The sequence below is a fragment of the Populus euphratica genome, unplaced genomic scaffold, assembly GCF_000495115.2.
Source record: "Populus euphratica unplaced genomic scaffold, PopEup_1.0 scaffold13.1, whole genome shotgun sequence".
NCBI lineage: Eukaryota > Viridiplantae > Streptophyta > Magnoliopsida > Malpighiales > Salicaceae > Populus > Populus euphratica.
Genome location: NW_011499872.1, coordinates 1,745,474 through 1,760,276, shown reverse-complemented (window position 1 = coordinate 1,760,276; position 14,803 = coordinate 1,745,474). Strand labels below are relative to the sequence as shown.

General features: G+C 31.7%; 3 protein-coding genes and 1 long non-coding RNA gene across 4 annotated transcripts; 2 read left to right on the top strand and 2 right to left on the bottom strand.

Annotated features, from left to right (window-relative positions):
• The first annotated feature begins 6 nt into the window (after positions 1-6).
• Positions 7-1,992, top strand: LOC105127642 (uncharacterized). The gene is made up of 2 exons (XR_842679.1): positions 7-1,472; positions 1,807-1,992. It is a non-coding gene; the product is annotated as an uncharacterized LOC105127642 (long non-coding RNA).
• Positions 1,993-2,708: 716 nt separating this feature from the next.
• On the bottom strand, positions 2,709-4,344 carry LOC105127641 (protein EARLY RESPONSIVE TO DEHYDRATION 15-like). Its single transcript, XM_011029010.1, has 3 exons — positions 4,250-4,344; positions 3,129-3,518; positions 2,709-3,011 (listed from the first exon to the last, which is right to left on the bottom strand). The coding sequence occupies exons 2-3, from the start codon at positions 3,499-3,501 to the stop codon at positions 2,953-2,955; spliced, it is 432 nt and encodes a 143-aa protein (XP_011027312.1). The 5' UTR covers positions 3,502-3,518; positions 4,250-4,344; the 3' UTR covers positions 2,709-2,952.
• Positions 4,345-8,013: 3,669 nt separating this feature from the next.
• On the top strand, positions 8,014-11,879 carry BPG2 (P-loop containing nucleoside triphosphate hydrolases superfamily protein). The gene is made up of 4 exons (XM_011029009.1): positions 8,014-8,203; positions 8,303-9,681; positions 10,174-10,341; positions 10,849-11,879. The coding sequence occupies exons 1-4, from the start codon at positions 8,095-8,097 to the stop codon at positions 11,200-11,202; spliced, it is 2,010 nt and encodes a 669-aa protein (XP_011027311.1). The 5' UTR covers positions 8,014-8,094; the 3' UTR covers positions 11,203-11,879.
• A 1,068-nt stretch (positions 11,880-12,947) lies between these two features.
• Positions 12,948-14,515, bottom strand: LOC105127639 (protein EARLY RESPONSIVE TO DEHYDRATION 15-like). Its single transcript, XM_011029008.1, has 3 exons — positions 14,422-14,515; positions 13,301-13,690; positions 12,948-13,183 (listed from the first exon to the last, which is right to left on the bottom strand). Exons 2-3 carry the CDS (start codon positions 13,671-13,673, stop codon positions 13,128-13,130), a joined length of 429 nt encoding a protein of 142 aa, XP_011027310.1. The 5' UTR covers positions 13,674-13,690; positions 14,422-14,515; the 3' UTR covers positions 12,948-13,127.
• Positions 14,516-14,803: the final 288 nt, after the last annotated feature.

Below are 14,803 nucleotides of genomic sequence, written 5' to 3'. Positions count from 1 at the left end.
AAAAAATTCAAATGGTCAGATTCTGGAGGAAAGAAAAAGGAAGGATGTCAGTTCACCGTGCAATTCCTTCTCTGTAGGTGAAATTGTGCCTTGATCCCCTTCGAAATTTAGTGCATTAACAGGCTGCCAGTCTATCGAAGCACTGTCAAACTAGCACATTCATTTCACTTGCTGGGGTTTTATTTTCTTATTTTTCTTGTTAGTTTTTAAGTAATTAAGATGGCTTGAATCTCATATAAATTTTACAGCCTGCCTAACTGTATCTGGCCTTCTCTTGCAGCCACCAACTGTTGAAGATCGAGCTTCTGAGTTAGGAAAATGGGAAGAGAGGGAAATCAAAGTAAGTGGAACAAGCTGGGATGCCAATAGCATTGATATTTCTATAGCTGGTTTAGGCTGGTTTTCTGTTGGCCTCAAAGGGGAAGCAACCCTGACTTTGTGGACATATGATGGCATTGAGATCACTTTGAGAGAACCTTTAGTCCTTGACCGAGCACCATTCCTTGAGAGACCTGGATTTTTGTTGCCCAAGGCAATATCCGATGCTATTGGCAACCAAACCAAACTAGAAGCCAAAAATAGGAAAAGGCTTCAAGAATCGAGCCTGGATTTTCTATCCGAGGTTTCTGCTTAAATGGGATGGAGATGATCAATGTCCTTTCAAAGTTGCCTGCTCAAGTATGAAAGAAGATCAGTTTGTTTCTCTTCCCAAAGCAACTTTTGGAATGGGAGACGTGTATTTGAAGGAAAATGGGTTGACAGTAAGGTTAACTTCCCATCTGGGCAAATCAAGATTTTGGCAGCCGGGATTAGTGCAGCAAAGATTGCTTTCGATGACAGTTTCTTTCTTGACTCGATGGGTGAAGAGCCAGGGGAACGAAATGTGAAAATGTGTCATTTGGATCAAATGTGTAATTTACAGACAAAATGGTAGCATTTGCATATACAATATTAATACATTTTTGCTTATAAAATAGAGATATATTGAGTCAATTGAATAATATAATTTACAGTCCGTAAAGGGCATTGTAGCTCAATGTTCATTTCACACTCCTTGATCTTGTCAGTGAATGCAAGTTAGTTTGCATTTTGCTTGTTCGACACTCGTGGATCTCGTTTGTCAGCGAATTGTAGTTTCCATATTTGCTTCCTTGTGATTATCAAGCAAATGTAATGATATTGCACTCTCCCCTTTTTTGTCAGTGTAATCCCTAGAATTGCAGTCAGGTTCAATGAATGAACTAGACAGGCAATGAAGCAAGCCCTTCATCTTGAAGGTTGAGGTTATCTCATTTGCAAGTTTCTGGGGAAGTTCTTACGAATCTTATTTTACGTCATTGCAAGATTGTGAGTTTAATAATGTTTCCTATGCTTGGAATTTCAGTGATTGTCTTGTCTAGTTATCCCTCTCTGTGAATTAGAAGTGTTAGGTCAGTCAAGAGGGCACCGCGTTCCTGACTGCTTACCCACAGGCCATACATCCTAGAAAGAGACAGGAGGCAAGTAGTGCTTGGCAAGATCATTGCAAATGCTTTCCCACCCATGTTCACCTGTAGTGCCATTGGTACAGCGACCTAATCATGTGTCCCCTGTGAAGCATTGATGAGCACAAGGTCCACCGAATTGTCAGCTTGAAATTATTGGTAGACAGGCAATGAAGCAAGCCCTTCATCTCGAAGGTATCTCCTTTGCAAGTTTCTGGGGAAGTTCTTACGAATCTTATTTTACGTCATTGCAAGATTGTGAGTTTAATAATGTTTCCTATGCTTGGAATTTCAGTGATTGTCTTGTCTAGTTATCCCACAGGCCAAACATCCTAGAAAGAGACAGGAAGCAAGTAGTGCTTGGCAAGATCATTGCAAGTGCTTTCCCACCCATGTTCACCTGTAGTGCCATTGGTACAGCGACCTAATCATGTGTCCCCTGTGAAGCATTGATGAGCACAAGGTCCACCGAATTGTCAGCTTGAAATTATAGGCATGTTTGTTTTTTTTTAAAATAATTTTTAAGTAATAATTTTTTAAATTTTTTATATTTATTTACTATTTAAAAAATTGATCAATACAAAATATTTTTTAATAAAAAAAAATTTTAATTCATTTTTAAAAACGTATTTTCTTAAAAAATTTGAGTAAAAAATACTTTTTAAAAATTATGAAAAATTTAAAAATATCATATTATTGATTAATTATATCAAATTTGATCTTTAAATTTTTTATTGTTATATATATTTTATTTTGAATAATTATTATTTAATTCCATCTCATCAAATTTAATTTTTATATTAATTTTTATTATATTTTTTATAATTATTATTTATTTTTTTATTCAAATTTTTTATCTATTTTATTTTTTAATTATTATTTATTTTATTTAAAATAATTTATATAATGTTAATATAATTTTTTTAATTTTTATTTATTTTTTAAAAAATAATTTATAAAATTATACTTTTTAAATTTTATTCTCATCTACTTTTTAAATTCATAAGATTTATTTTTTATTATTTTAATAAATTTAAAAAAAATAAATTATTAATAAATTATTTTTCAATTTATTTTTTATAATATAATTAAATACTAAAAAATATTTCTTAACTTATTTTTTATTAAGTTATCTAAACATTAAAAAATAATTTATTTTTTTTAAATTCACTTAAAAAAAATGAAGGGATAAAGATTCCCGCAAATTGCTAAAGCATCAAAACCTTTTATATAAAGAGCAAAATATGAAGCATTTTTTTTTGCATTTCTGACTAAATTTTACATTTTCTTTTTTTACATTTCTGAGCACTTTCTTGGATTAAACTAAGAGAAAGAAAACGAGGATGAACGAGCAATACAGGAGCTCCAACCTTGCCCTATACAGACTTACAAAAGCTAGTAGCTACATTAACCTATTATGATTGGGGATAACTCCAACTCGAAGTCATGGCCTATCTGGATTGATGAATCAATCGCTGGGTTTCAGACCTGTGTCCTTCTTTGGTGCCTCCACTTCCAACATAAAACCTGTAAAAATAGAGCAAAAACAAACTATCAGCCCCAGCATCCCAACTTCTCAATTTTCTACAAAGTAATCATGCTAAATTTAACCCTATTCCATTTCACAACATTCTCAAGACATACCATGTTCAAGCATCCCATCGGAAGGTAAAGGAGAAAAGCTTTCTTCGATGAAATCTGCAAATTGAGCTTCCAGACTAGTAAAATAATCACCAGCATCAAGATCAAATGTATCCGGTAACAAATCAGCTACATCGTTCCCATCAAAGCCAAAATCATTTTCAGCATTGTCATAAAATCCATTCTCATCTTGATGCTGACTTAGCCAGTAATCCCTGAACCAGGTTGTAGTTGTAACCAGTTGCCACCATTCAGGAGAGAAATCCTCTACTTGTCTGTAAGCAGCAGGAACAAAAAGAGGAGCATCTGGGTTCAGTGTTGATCTTCCTCCCGAAACTAGTGCCATCCTTTTCAAACCACAATCAAATCCTCCCATCCAAAATCTGCAGCTCTCTACTCCAAATTAAGATTAAAAAAAAATGAGATTCAATTCAATGCAAGCTCTCAAATTGTACGCAAGTTCTAACTTGTGATTAACACTGATCAACTCATTAACCAACTTCTTTTTCTATTTGAGAATCATTCAAAATTGTTTTACTTATTGATAAGTTCAAATCTTTCAAAATCCAAGCCAAGATTCAACATTTATACAGAAAATTGTCATAATCAATGATAAACCAGCAAAAAAAAAAAAACGTTATCCAGCAGCAATGAACGAGTTAAAACCTTTACAATCAGCTCAGAATTAACAAAAACCATTATTAATCTGTTCTAGTACTTCAAGTCGAGCCAACGTTAAATTGACATATTAACACCCAGCTCAATCAAGATTTATCAAAATTAAAAATGTTAATCACACAATAAAACACTAATTAACAAGAAAAAAATTCAAACTTTATAATCACATGACATCAATCAACCACAAGATCTTACAGATGAACCAGGCAAAGCTCTATTTGATTACCGAGGAAAATAAAAACTATTTTTCCTCTACGGAAATTCAAAATCTTAAATTTCGAAAACCGATTAGCCTCTCATTTCCTTCTGTTTTACTTTATCCTTCATTTTCCTCCAGCTTTCTCAGCAAACAAACAAAAAATCACTATAGAAAGCAAAAAAAAAAAGCGAATCAAAACAGATCCGGGTAATTAAAGGCCTGATTTTTATTTTTATTTTCTTCTTACCTTAAGCGAGGACGAAGAAGAAAATATATGTTTCTCTTAAGGACCAAACAGCGAATGATACGGGTGTGTTAGGATGAAAAAGCCAAATGAGTTGGTATTTATAGGGCGGGTGAGACCGAACCTGATTGGTGCGGGTCTTACGAGCCTTAGGTTCGGAATTACCGAATCAGCCTGTTGTTTTTTTATTATTTTGATTTGATTGGGTTTTAACTGGACAGCATTGTTTAAAAATAGCCGGTTATTATCCGGTAATGGGTTGTAAACACGGAGTTTCCAGGTGTTTGTTTTTGACCTTTGACTTTTAAAGATAAGGATGGTTCCTGTGGCAGCACCATCGAGCTTTGCATCACGCGTCCTGTGATTTGTTTTTATATTTTAAATTAATATTTTTTGATATTTTAAATTATTATAATTGGCTGATATTAAAAATATTTTTTAAAAAAATAAAAAAAATATTTTAATATATTTTTAAATAAAAATATTTTAAAAAATAATTAATATCACAATTTCAAACACCCTTTAAACAAGTTAGAAAAAAATAAATTTGACTAGTGGACAGTTGTTTGTGGTGAAGGAATTAAATTTCATCAATGTAATAATTATTTGCTAATAAAAAATAATTTCGATAGTTCTAATGTAAAAAAAAATGAGATGTACTTTTCTATTTGAAAATACAATATATTATTTTTATATTTGTTTTTTATTTTAAAACACTAATTAAATGTAATCTAGAGTTACTCGATAATATTATTTAATTTTTTACTAATAAAATATTAATTTAATTGTTAATACAATATTATATCTTTTAAGAATGAAAATACAAGTTTAATTTCTAAAAAACACACTTAGTCTTATTATTTAAAAAAAAATATGAGGATATCCAAATAAAAAAAATATCTAATTTTAAATTATAAGTAGGTTTTTTTATTTTTTGTTAAAAAATCATTTTTTACATGTTTTTAGTTGAATTTTTTATGCATAAAATTTGGATTAAAATTACTATTAAATATCAATCTAGCGGGGGATGGAGAAAATAGTTAACAATAGTGGGGGATGGAGACAGGAGAGGAAAAGTCAAGGAAGGTAACAACACGGGAGGTAATTAAGGCCTTGAGTGTCCATCTAGTGGGAGATGGAAAAAATATATAGTATTTGTTTTGGGGCTAAGTGTAAATATTTATTTTTTTCTTTTATTTGCCCATACTTTAGTTTGTATACTGATATTAGATAGCGTTTAATTATTATATTAAAATAAAAAAATTGTGATAATAAAAAAAAAGTACGTATTTTGTGTTTTAAAATAAAATAAAATTAATTTATTTAAAAATTTATTTTATATTTTTATCTCGATTCTTTTAATCAGATATATTTTTATTTTTCCAATCGCGAGACATTAATGTAAAAAATATAAAAGAAATCTAAAGAATTATTGTTTTAGCATATTTTTTAATTAAAATACAAGGAAAAAAAGAAAGAATACATGAATCATGGACCCACCCATGTGAGCAATTATTGAGTTGCGATAAAAAAGCAACCTAATCAAAACGGCTGCGATGTAATTTAGAAACCATCAATGGCCAGGATCATGGAATTTGATGACGACGCGTCTTTAGATGTGGGGCCACATTAGGTAACCCAACACCCCGCTCGGCGCGTTTAACACGTGCCTTTGCTGGTCGGTAAGATAAAAACATGATCTTACTTTGACACCTTACAGATCCCGCCATGCCATCAAAAAGCGTGTCCTAATAATTACATATATAAAAAATACATGTACTGTAAAAATTCATGTCTATCCAGATTCCACATCTTTTATTTTTTTTTTCTTTTTTATCATTTGATTAACCATCTTTTTTTACAATTTTATCAATATATTTTTTATATTTTTCTTGTACATTAAAATAAATGATTTTAAAAAATTAATCTAATGATAGAATTCAACGGAGATAATCCTCCTTGATTATGTATGTGTGTGTGTATATATTACAAAGTGATTTCTCGAGAGTTTATACAGTATCTACTAAAGTATTTGTTTTTATATTTTAAAAATATTTTTTATTTTAAATTAATATTTTTAATCTCTATTAAAAATATAAATTTTTATAAAAATAATTATATTTACACTCTTAATTAACCCTGTTTATTACATGCCCTCCTTTCCTCTTCCTCGGGTTACTCTTCTCTTGGTGGTTTGAAGCTACCTTATCCTTCTCCACGATATTCATTATTTCTTCATCCATTTAAAAGTTTAATCCCGTCCAGATTTTTTTTCTTATTTTACCTCTACAATTTAGGCACGGTTTATTCTTTCCTCTAAGACTATATTTAAGTATGTTTAATTTTTAAAAAATTAATAATTTCAATGTGGTTATATTAAAAAATTGTAAAAAAATATTTTTATGTATTTTTCAATAAAAATATTATTTAAAAATAACATGCTTCACAATATTTTTTTTTATTTACGTGGAGTGTCCGGGCCAGTACTTTAAATTAATTTTTTTTTATGTTTTTAAATTATTTTAATGCATTAATTTTAAAAATATATTATTTTAATACATTTCTAAGTATAAAGTATTTTTAAAAGCAATTACAATTACATTTTTAAATAGATTTATAAACTAATTTGTTAATATTTTTTATGTTTTTTAAAAAATTATAAATTAATCTCTTTGGAAAATAAATTAATTAATAATACTTTCAAGGAAATACAGATGATAATTTTATAGAAAAATAAATAAATGTTGGAATGTTGGGATCGAATTTAGCTTTTTTAATAGAAAAAATAACTCCTTGGTTTATTTGAAAAAATTAAGGGGCAAAATTTGTCTACCAACTACATAGTTAAATTTCTATGTTATTTATATATATCACGCAATCGTTTGTGGTTCATTCTTTTTTTCTCTATTAAAATTAATTTTTTAATATGTTGTTTTATTTTTTTAATGTATTGATATCATAAATAATTTTAAAAAATATTATTTTGATATATTTTTTAGCTTAAAATATTTTAAAAAGCAACCATTATTACACTACTAGACACTCTCTAAATACATGTTTATTATTATAATGTAAGGTACTTTTAAAAAATATTTTTCACTTAAAAGTATATTAAAATATTTTTATATATATATTTGAAATTAACACACAAAGACATAAAAAATTCATTAAAAAATATTAATTTAATATTTCTTTTACATAAGACAAAAATATTTCTAAGTAAAATATTATTTTCAGGTGGTATAAAAAATTATAAAAAAATAAATAATATGCTTATTGTTTGAAATTATAGTTATAAAATCTAGAATGAAGCAAGTTTTTTATATTGAATTAAAATGAAAATTGACTTGGTTAATTAAATAAATCAACATTCAAGTTCGAACTAAGTTCAAATTTAGATAAAATATCATTTTATTTAAAATCAAAATCAAAACAATCTTATTTTAACTTTTAAAACAACTTAAAAAAAATCTTGAATTGAATTTACAATTAAGGATAGTGCTCCGAACGAAATCTAAATCTAATAAATCATTTTCTAACAAATTGACTGAGCTCAAAATCTTGAATTGAATTTACAATTAAGGATGGTGCCCCAAACGAAATCTAAATCTAATAAATCATTTTCTAACAAATTGACTGAGCTCATAGTTTTCATAGTGGCCCACTTCAATGGTACAAATACAACTGTTTAAGATGGGTTAATAATAGAAGGCCCAATTAGAGGCCCAAAGATAGTTATTCCAGAAACAAGAAACGATGCGTTTAGAACATGATCTTTCATTGCTCGTGCTCACTCTTTCGTCTTTCCTGCGAGCTACTTGGCTGCTTTAGAGCTTTGCTCGAAGGAAATGGCAGTTTTGTTGTCAACAGTAGCAGTGACCAAGCCAAGATTGAAGCTTTTTAACAACAATGGCATTAAACAAGAAATATCTTCAATCCCAATTAATATTTTCACTGGTAAGTTCATTCTTTTACTTTTTCTGCAGCTTTTTAAGTCCTTTCCTTGCGGTGTTTAACCGGTAAAGCATGTTTTTAAGGCACCTTTTTTTTTGTTAGGATTGAGTTTGGAGAACAAGAAACACAAGAAGAGATTGTGTTTTTTAAATTTTGTTGCTAAGAATCAAACAAGCATTGAAACAAAACAAAGAGGTCATGCTAAAATAGGACCTAGAAGAGGAGGTAAAGACTTAGTTTTGAGTGAAGGAAGAGAAGAAGATGAGAATTACGGACCTATTTGTCCTGGTTGTGGGGTCTTCATGCAAGATATAGACCCAAACCTTCCTGGATATTATAAGAAAAGAGAAGTTATTATTGAAAGAGATGAAGTGGTGGAAGAGGGAGGCGACGAGGAGTATGTTGTAAATGAATTTGAAGGGTTTGAAGATGGTTTTGAAGGTGATGAAGAGAAGTTAGAGGATGGCGTTGAGGGTAAACTTGAGAAAAGTGATGGAAAGGAAGGTAATTTGGAAACAAGGGCCGGTTTTGATTTCGATTCTGACGAATTTGAACCCTTTTTAGAAGATGAAGAGGGTGATGATTCTGACTTGGATGGTTTTAGTCCAGCTGGGGTTGGATATGGTAACGTTACAGAGGAGATAATAGAGAAACAAAGGAGGAAAAAGGAGCAGAAAAAGGTGTCCAAAGCAGAGAGGAAGAGGTTGGCTAGGGAGTCTAAGAAGGAAAAGGATGAGGTTACAGTGTGTGCTCGATGTCATTCTTTGAGGAATTATGGGCAGGTCAAGAACCAAACAGCTGAAAATTTGATACCTGATTTCGATTTCGATAGGTTGATCACAACTAGGTTGATGAAACCTAGTGGCAGTGGTAATGTTACTGTTGTTGTTATGGTTGTTGATTGTGTTGACTTTGATGGCTCATTTCCTAAGCGGGCGGCACAGTCCTTGTTCAAGGCATTGGAAGGAGTCAACGATGACCCTAGAGCTAGTAAAAAGTTGCCTAAGCTTGTTCTCGTGGGTACAAAGGTTGATCTCCTCCCTTCTCAAATTTCACCTACCAGATTAGATAGATGGGTTAGGCACCGTGCTAGGGCTGGAGGGGCGCCTAAGCTTAGTGGGGTTTATTTAGTTAGTTCTTGTAAGGATGTGGGTGTGAGAAACTTGTTATCATTCATTAAGGAATTGGCTGGTCCTCGAGGGAATGTGTGGGTTATTGGGGCTCAAAATGCAGGGAAGTCTACTCTAATCAATGCATTGGCCAAGAAAGGAGGTGCTAAAGTCACAAAGCTTACAGAAGCTCCAGTTCCTGGGACGACAGTTGGAATTTTGAGAATTGGAGGGATTCTATCAGCGAAGGCAAAGATGTATGACACTCCAGGTCTTCTACATCCATATCTAATGTCCATGAGATTGAATAGGGATGAGCAGAAAATGGTTGAAATAAGAAAGGAGCTGCAACCTCGAACATATAGAGTGAAGGTAAGTTTTCCTCTCATTTCTTGTAATCTCTTTGGTTCAATATTATGGTGTGACTTGGCACTCTGCATACTTTCATTTCTTGTAATCTCTTTGGTTCAATATCATGGTGTGACTTGGCACTCTGCATACCAATTCGCTCACGTTGCTCTGGTCAATATCTGTGTGCCCGGATGTGTGAGCCTAGGAATTGAACTAAAATAATGTTTTGGTAAACGAGGGTGTATTTTTACTCTGATATGTAATGATTCAAGTACTGAAACTTTTATTTACAGGATTTAGTCTCCTAAATTGAACAGCTTTAAAAAAATTTTGCTCTAAAGTTCCTTTTTGTAAGGTGAAATGGCTTATCTTTATAGTGTTGAACGTTCTCAATTTGTCATTTGCTCACTGTTCTGAGGCTTCAGTGCTTTCTATGTTGAGGCTCCTGTTATAGTTTCTAGGGTGCATATATAAACTTTCTTTGAGTTCTTAAGAGCAATGGACCTTTTGCAGGCAGGACAGACAATACATGTTGGTGGCTTGTTGCGACTGGATCTCAATCAAGCATCTGTGCAAACTATCTATGTCACAGTTTGGGTGTCGCCAAATGTTTCTCTGCACATGGGGAAGATGGAAAATGCTGATGAGTTTCGGAAGAACCATATTGGTGTTCGTTTGCAGGTAAATTTATGTATTCTTCAATAATTATACAAATACAGAACTTTGCTAATTTGGTTATCTGTAGCAATGGGTGGTGGATGTCATGTGGCTTTCATGCACATAGAATATTGTTTGCGCAGTTTCTATATGAGCAGAGAATTACTACTCTCCTATGGAAGAGTGCTTGTTTCATTTGTAGTAAAAAATTCAAATGGTCAGATTCTGGAGGAAAGAAAAAGGAAGGATGTCAGTTCACCGAAAATTCAAATGGTCAGATTCTGGAGGAAAAGGATGTCAGTTCACCATGCAATTCCTTCTCTGTAGGTGAAATTGTGCCTTGATCCCCTTCGAAATTTGTGCATTAACAGGCTGCCAGTCTATCGAAGCACTCTCAAACTAGCACATTTCATTTCACTTGCTGGGGTTTTATTTTTGTTATTTTTCTTGTTAGTTTTTAAGTAATTAAGATGGCTTGAATCTCATATAAATTTTACAGCCTGCCTAACTGTATCTGGCCTTCTCTTGCAGCCACCAACTGTTGAAGATCGAGCTTCTGAGTTAGGAAAATGGGAAGAGAGGGAAATCAAAGTAAGTGGAACAAGCTGGGATGCCAATAGCATTGATATTTCTATAGCTGGTTTAGGCTGGTTTTCTGTTGGCCTCAAAGGGGAAGCAACCCTGACTTTGTGGACATATGATGGCATTGAGATCACTTTGAGAGAACCTTTGGTCCTTGACCGAGCACCATTCCTTGAGAGACCTGGATTTTTGTTGCCTAAGGCAATATCCGATGCTATTGGCAACCAAACCAAACTAGAAGCCAAAAATAGGAAAAGGCTTCAAGAATCGAGCCTGGATTTTCTATCCGAGGTTTCTGCTTAAATGGGATGGAGATGATCAATGTCCTTTCAAAGTTGCCTGCTCAAGTATGAAAGAAGATCAGTTTGTTTCTCTTCCCAAAGCAACTTTTGGAATGGGAGACGTGTATTTGAAGGAAAATGGGTTGATAGTAAGGTTAACTTCCCATCTGGGCAAATCAAGATTTTGGCAGCCGGGATTAGTGCAGCAAAGATTGCTTTCGATGACAGTTTCTTTCTTGACTCGATGGGTGAAGAGCCAGGGGAACGAAATGTGAAAATGTGTCATTTGGATCAAATGTGTAATTTACAAACAAAATGGTAGCATTTGCATATACAATATTAATACATTTTTGCTTATAAAATAGAGATATATTGAGTCAATTGAATAGTACAATTTACAGTCCGTAAAGGGCATTGTAGCTCATTGTTCATTTCACACTCCTTGATCTTGTCAGTGGATGCAAGTTAGTTTGCATTTTGCTTGTTCGACACTCGTGGATCTCGTTTGTCAGCGAATTGTAGTTTCCATATTTGCTTCCTTGTGATTATCAAGCAAATGTAATGATATTGCACTCTCCCCTTTTTTGTCAGTGTAATCCCTAGAATTGCAGTCAGGTTCAATGAATGAACTAGACAGGCAATGAAGCAAGCCCTTCATCTTGAAGGTTGAGGTTATCTCATTTGCAAGTTTCTGGGGAAGTTCTTACGAATCTTATTTTACGTCATTGCAAGATTGTGAGTTTAATAATGTTTCCTATGCTTGGAATTTCAGTGATTGTCTTGTCTAGTTATCCCACAGGCCAAACATCCTAGAAAGAGACAGGAAGCAAGTAGTGCTTGGCAAGATCATTGCAAGTGCTTTCCCACCCATGTTCACCTGTAGTGCCATTGGTACAGCGACCTAATCATGTGTCCCCTGTGAAGCATTGATGAGCACAAGGTCCACCGAATTGTCAGCTTGAAATTATAGGCATGTTTGTTTTTTTTTAAAATAATTTTTAAGTAATAATTTTTTAAATTTTTTATATTTATTTACTATTTAAAAAATTGATCAATACAAAATATTTTTTAATAAAAAAAAATTTTAATTCATTTTTAAAAACGTATTTTCTTAAAAAATTTGAGTAAAAAATACTTTTTAAAAATTATGAAAAATTTAAAAATATCATATTATTTATTTATTATATCAAATTTATCCTTAAATTTTTAATTATTATATATATTTTATTATGAATATTTATTATTTAATTCCATCTCATCAAAATTAATTTTTATATTAATTTTTGTTATAATCTTTATAATTATTATTTATTTTTTTATTCAAATTTTTTATCTATTTTATTTTTTAATTATTATTTATTTTATTTAAAATAATTTATATAATGTTAATATAATTTTTTTAATTTTTATTTATTTTTTAAAAAATAATTTATAAAATTATACTTTTTAAATTTTATTCTCATCTACTTTTTAAATTCATAAGATTTATTTTTTATTATTTTAATAAATTTAAAAAAAATAAATTATTAATAAATTATTTTTCAATTTATTTTTTATAATATAATTAAATACTAAAAAATATTTCTTAACTTATTTTTTATTAAGTTATCTAAACATTAAAAAATAATTTATTTTTTTTAAATTCACTTAAAAAAAATGAAGGGATAAAGATTCCCGCAAATTGCTAAAGCATCAAAACCTTTTATATAAAGAGCAAAATATGAAGCATTTTTTTTTTTGGCATTTCTGACTAAATTTTACATTTTCTTTTTTTACATTTCTGAGCACTTTCTTGGATTAAACTAAGAGAAAGAAAACGAGGATGAACGAGCAATACAGGAGCTCCAACCTTGCCCTATACAGACTTACAAAAGCTAGTAGCTACATTAACCTATTATGATTGGGGATAACTCCAACTCGAAGTCATGGCCTATCTGGATTGATGAATCAATCGCTGGGTTTCAGACCTGTGTCCTTTGGTGCCTCCACTTCCAACATAAAACCTGTAAAAATAGAGCAAAAACAAACTATCAGCCCCAGCATCCCAACTTCTCAATTTTCTACAAAGTAATCATGCTAAATTTAACCCTATTCCATTTCACAACATTCTCAAGACATACCATGTTCAAGCATCCCATCGGAAGGTAAAGGAGAAAAGCTTTCTTCGATGAAATCTGCAAATTGAGCTTCCAGACTAGTAAAATAATCACCAGCATCAAGATCAAATGTATCCGGTAACAAATCAGCTACATCGTTCCCATCAAAGCCAAAATCATTTTCAGCATTGTCATAAAATCCATTCTCATCTTGATGCTGACTTAGCCAGTAATCCCTGAACCAGGTTGTAGTTGTAACCAGTTGCCACCATTCAGGAGAGAAATCCTCTACTTGTCTGTAAGCAGCAGGAACAAAAAGAGGAGCATCTGGGTTCAGTGTTGATCTTCCTCCCGAAACTAGTGCCATCCTTTTCAAACCACAATCAAATCCTCCCATCCAAAATCTGCAGCTCTCTACTCCAAATTAAGATTAAAAAAAAATGAGATTCAATTCAATGCAAGCTCTCAAATTGTACGCAAGTTCTAACTTGTGATTAACACTGATCAACTCATTAACCAACTTCTTTTTCTATTTGAGAATCATTCAAAATTGTTTTACTTATTGATAAGTTCAAATCTTTCAAAATCCAAGCCAAGATTCAACATTTATACAGAAAATTGTCATAATCAATGATAAACCAGCAAAAAAAAAAAAACGTTATCCAGCAGCAATGAACGAGTTAAAACCTTTACAATCAGCTCAGAATTAACAAAAACCATTATTAATCTGTTCTAGTACTTCAAGTCGAGCCAACGTTAAATTGACATATTAACACCCAGCTCAATCAAGATTTATCAAAATTAAAAATGTTAATCACACAATAAAACACTAATTAACAAGAAAAAAAATCAAACTTTATAATCACATCACATCAATCAACCACAAGATCTTACAGATGAACCAGGCAAAGCTCTATTTGATTACCGAGGAAAATAAAAACTATTTTTCCTCTACGGAAATTCAAAATCTTAAATTTCGAAAACCGATTAGCCTCTCATTTCCTTCTGTTTTACTTTATCCTTCATTTTCCTCCAGCTTTCTCAGCAAACAAACAAAAAATCACTATAGAAAGCAAAAAAAAAAAGCGAATCAAAACAGATCCGGGTAATTAAAGGCCTGATTTTTATTTTTATTTTCTTCTTACCTTAAGCGAGGACGAAGAAGAAAATATATGTTTCTCTTAAGGACCAAACAGCGAATGATACGGGTGTGTTAGGATGAAAAAGCCAAATGAGTTGGTATTTATAGGGCGGGTGAGACCGAACCTGATTGGTGCGGGTCTTACGAGCCTTAGGTTCGGAATTACCGAATCAGCCTGTTGTTTTTTTATTATTTTGATTTGATTGGGTTTTAACTGGACAGCATTGTTTAAAAATAGCCGGTTATTATCCGGTAATGGGTTGTAAACACGGAGTTTCCAGGTGTTTGTTTTTGACCTTTGACTTTTAAAGATAAGGATGGTTCCTGTGGCAGCACCATCGAGCTTTGCATCACGCGTCCTGTGATTTGTTTTTATATTTTAAATT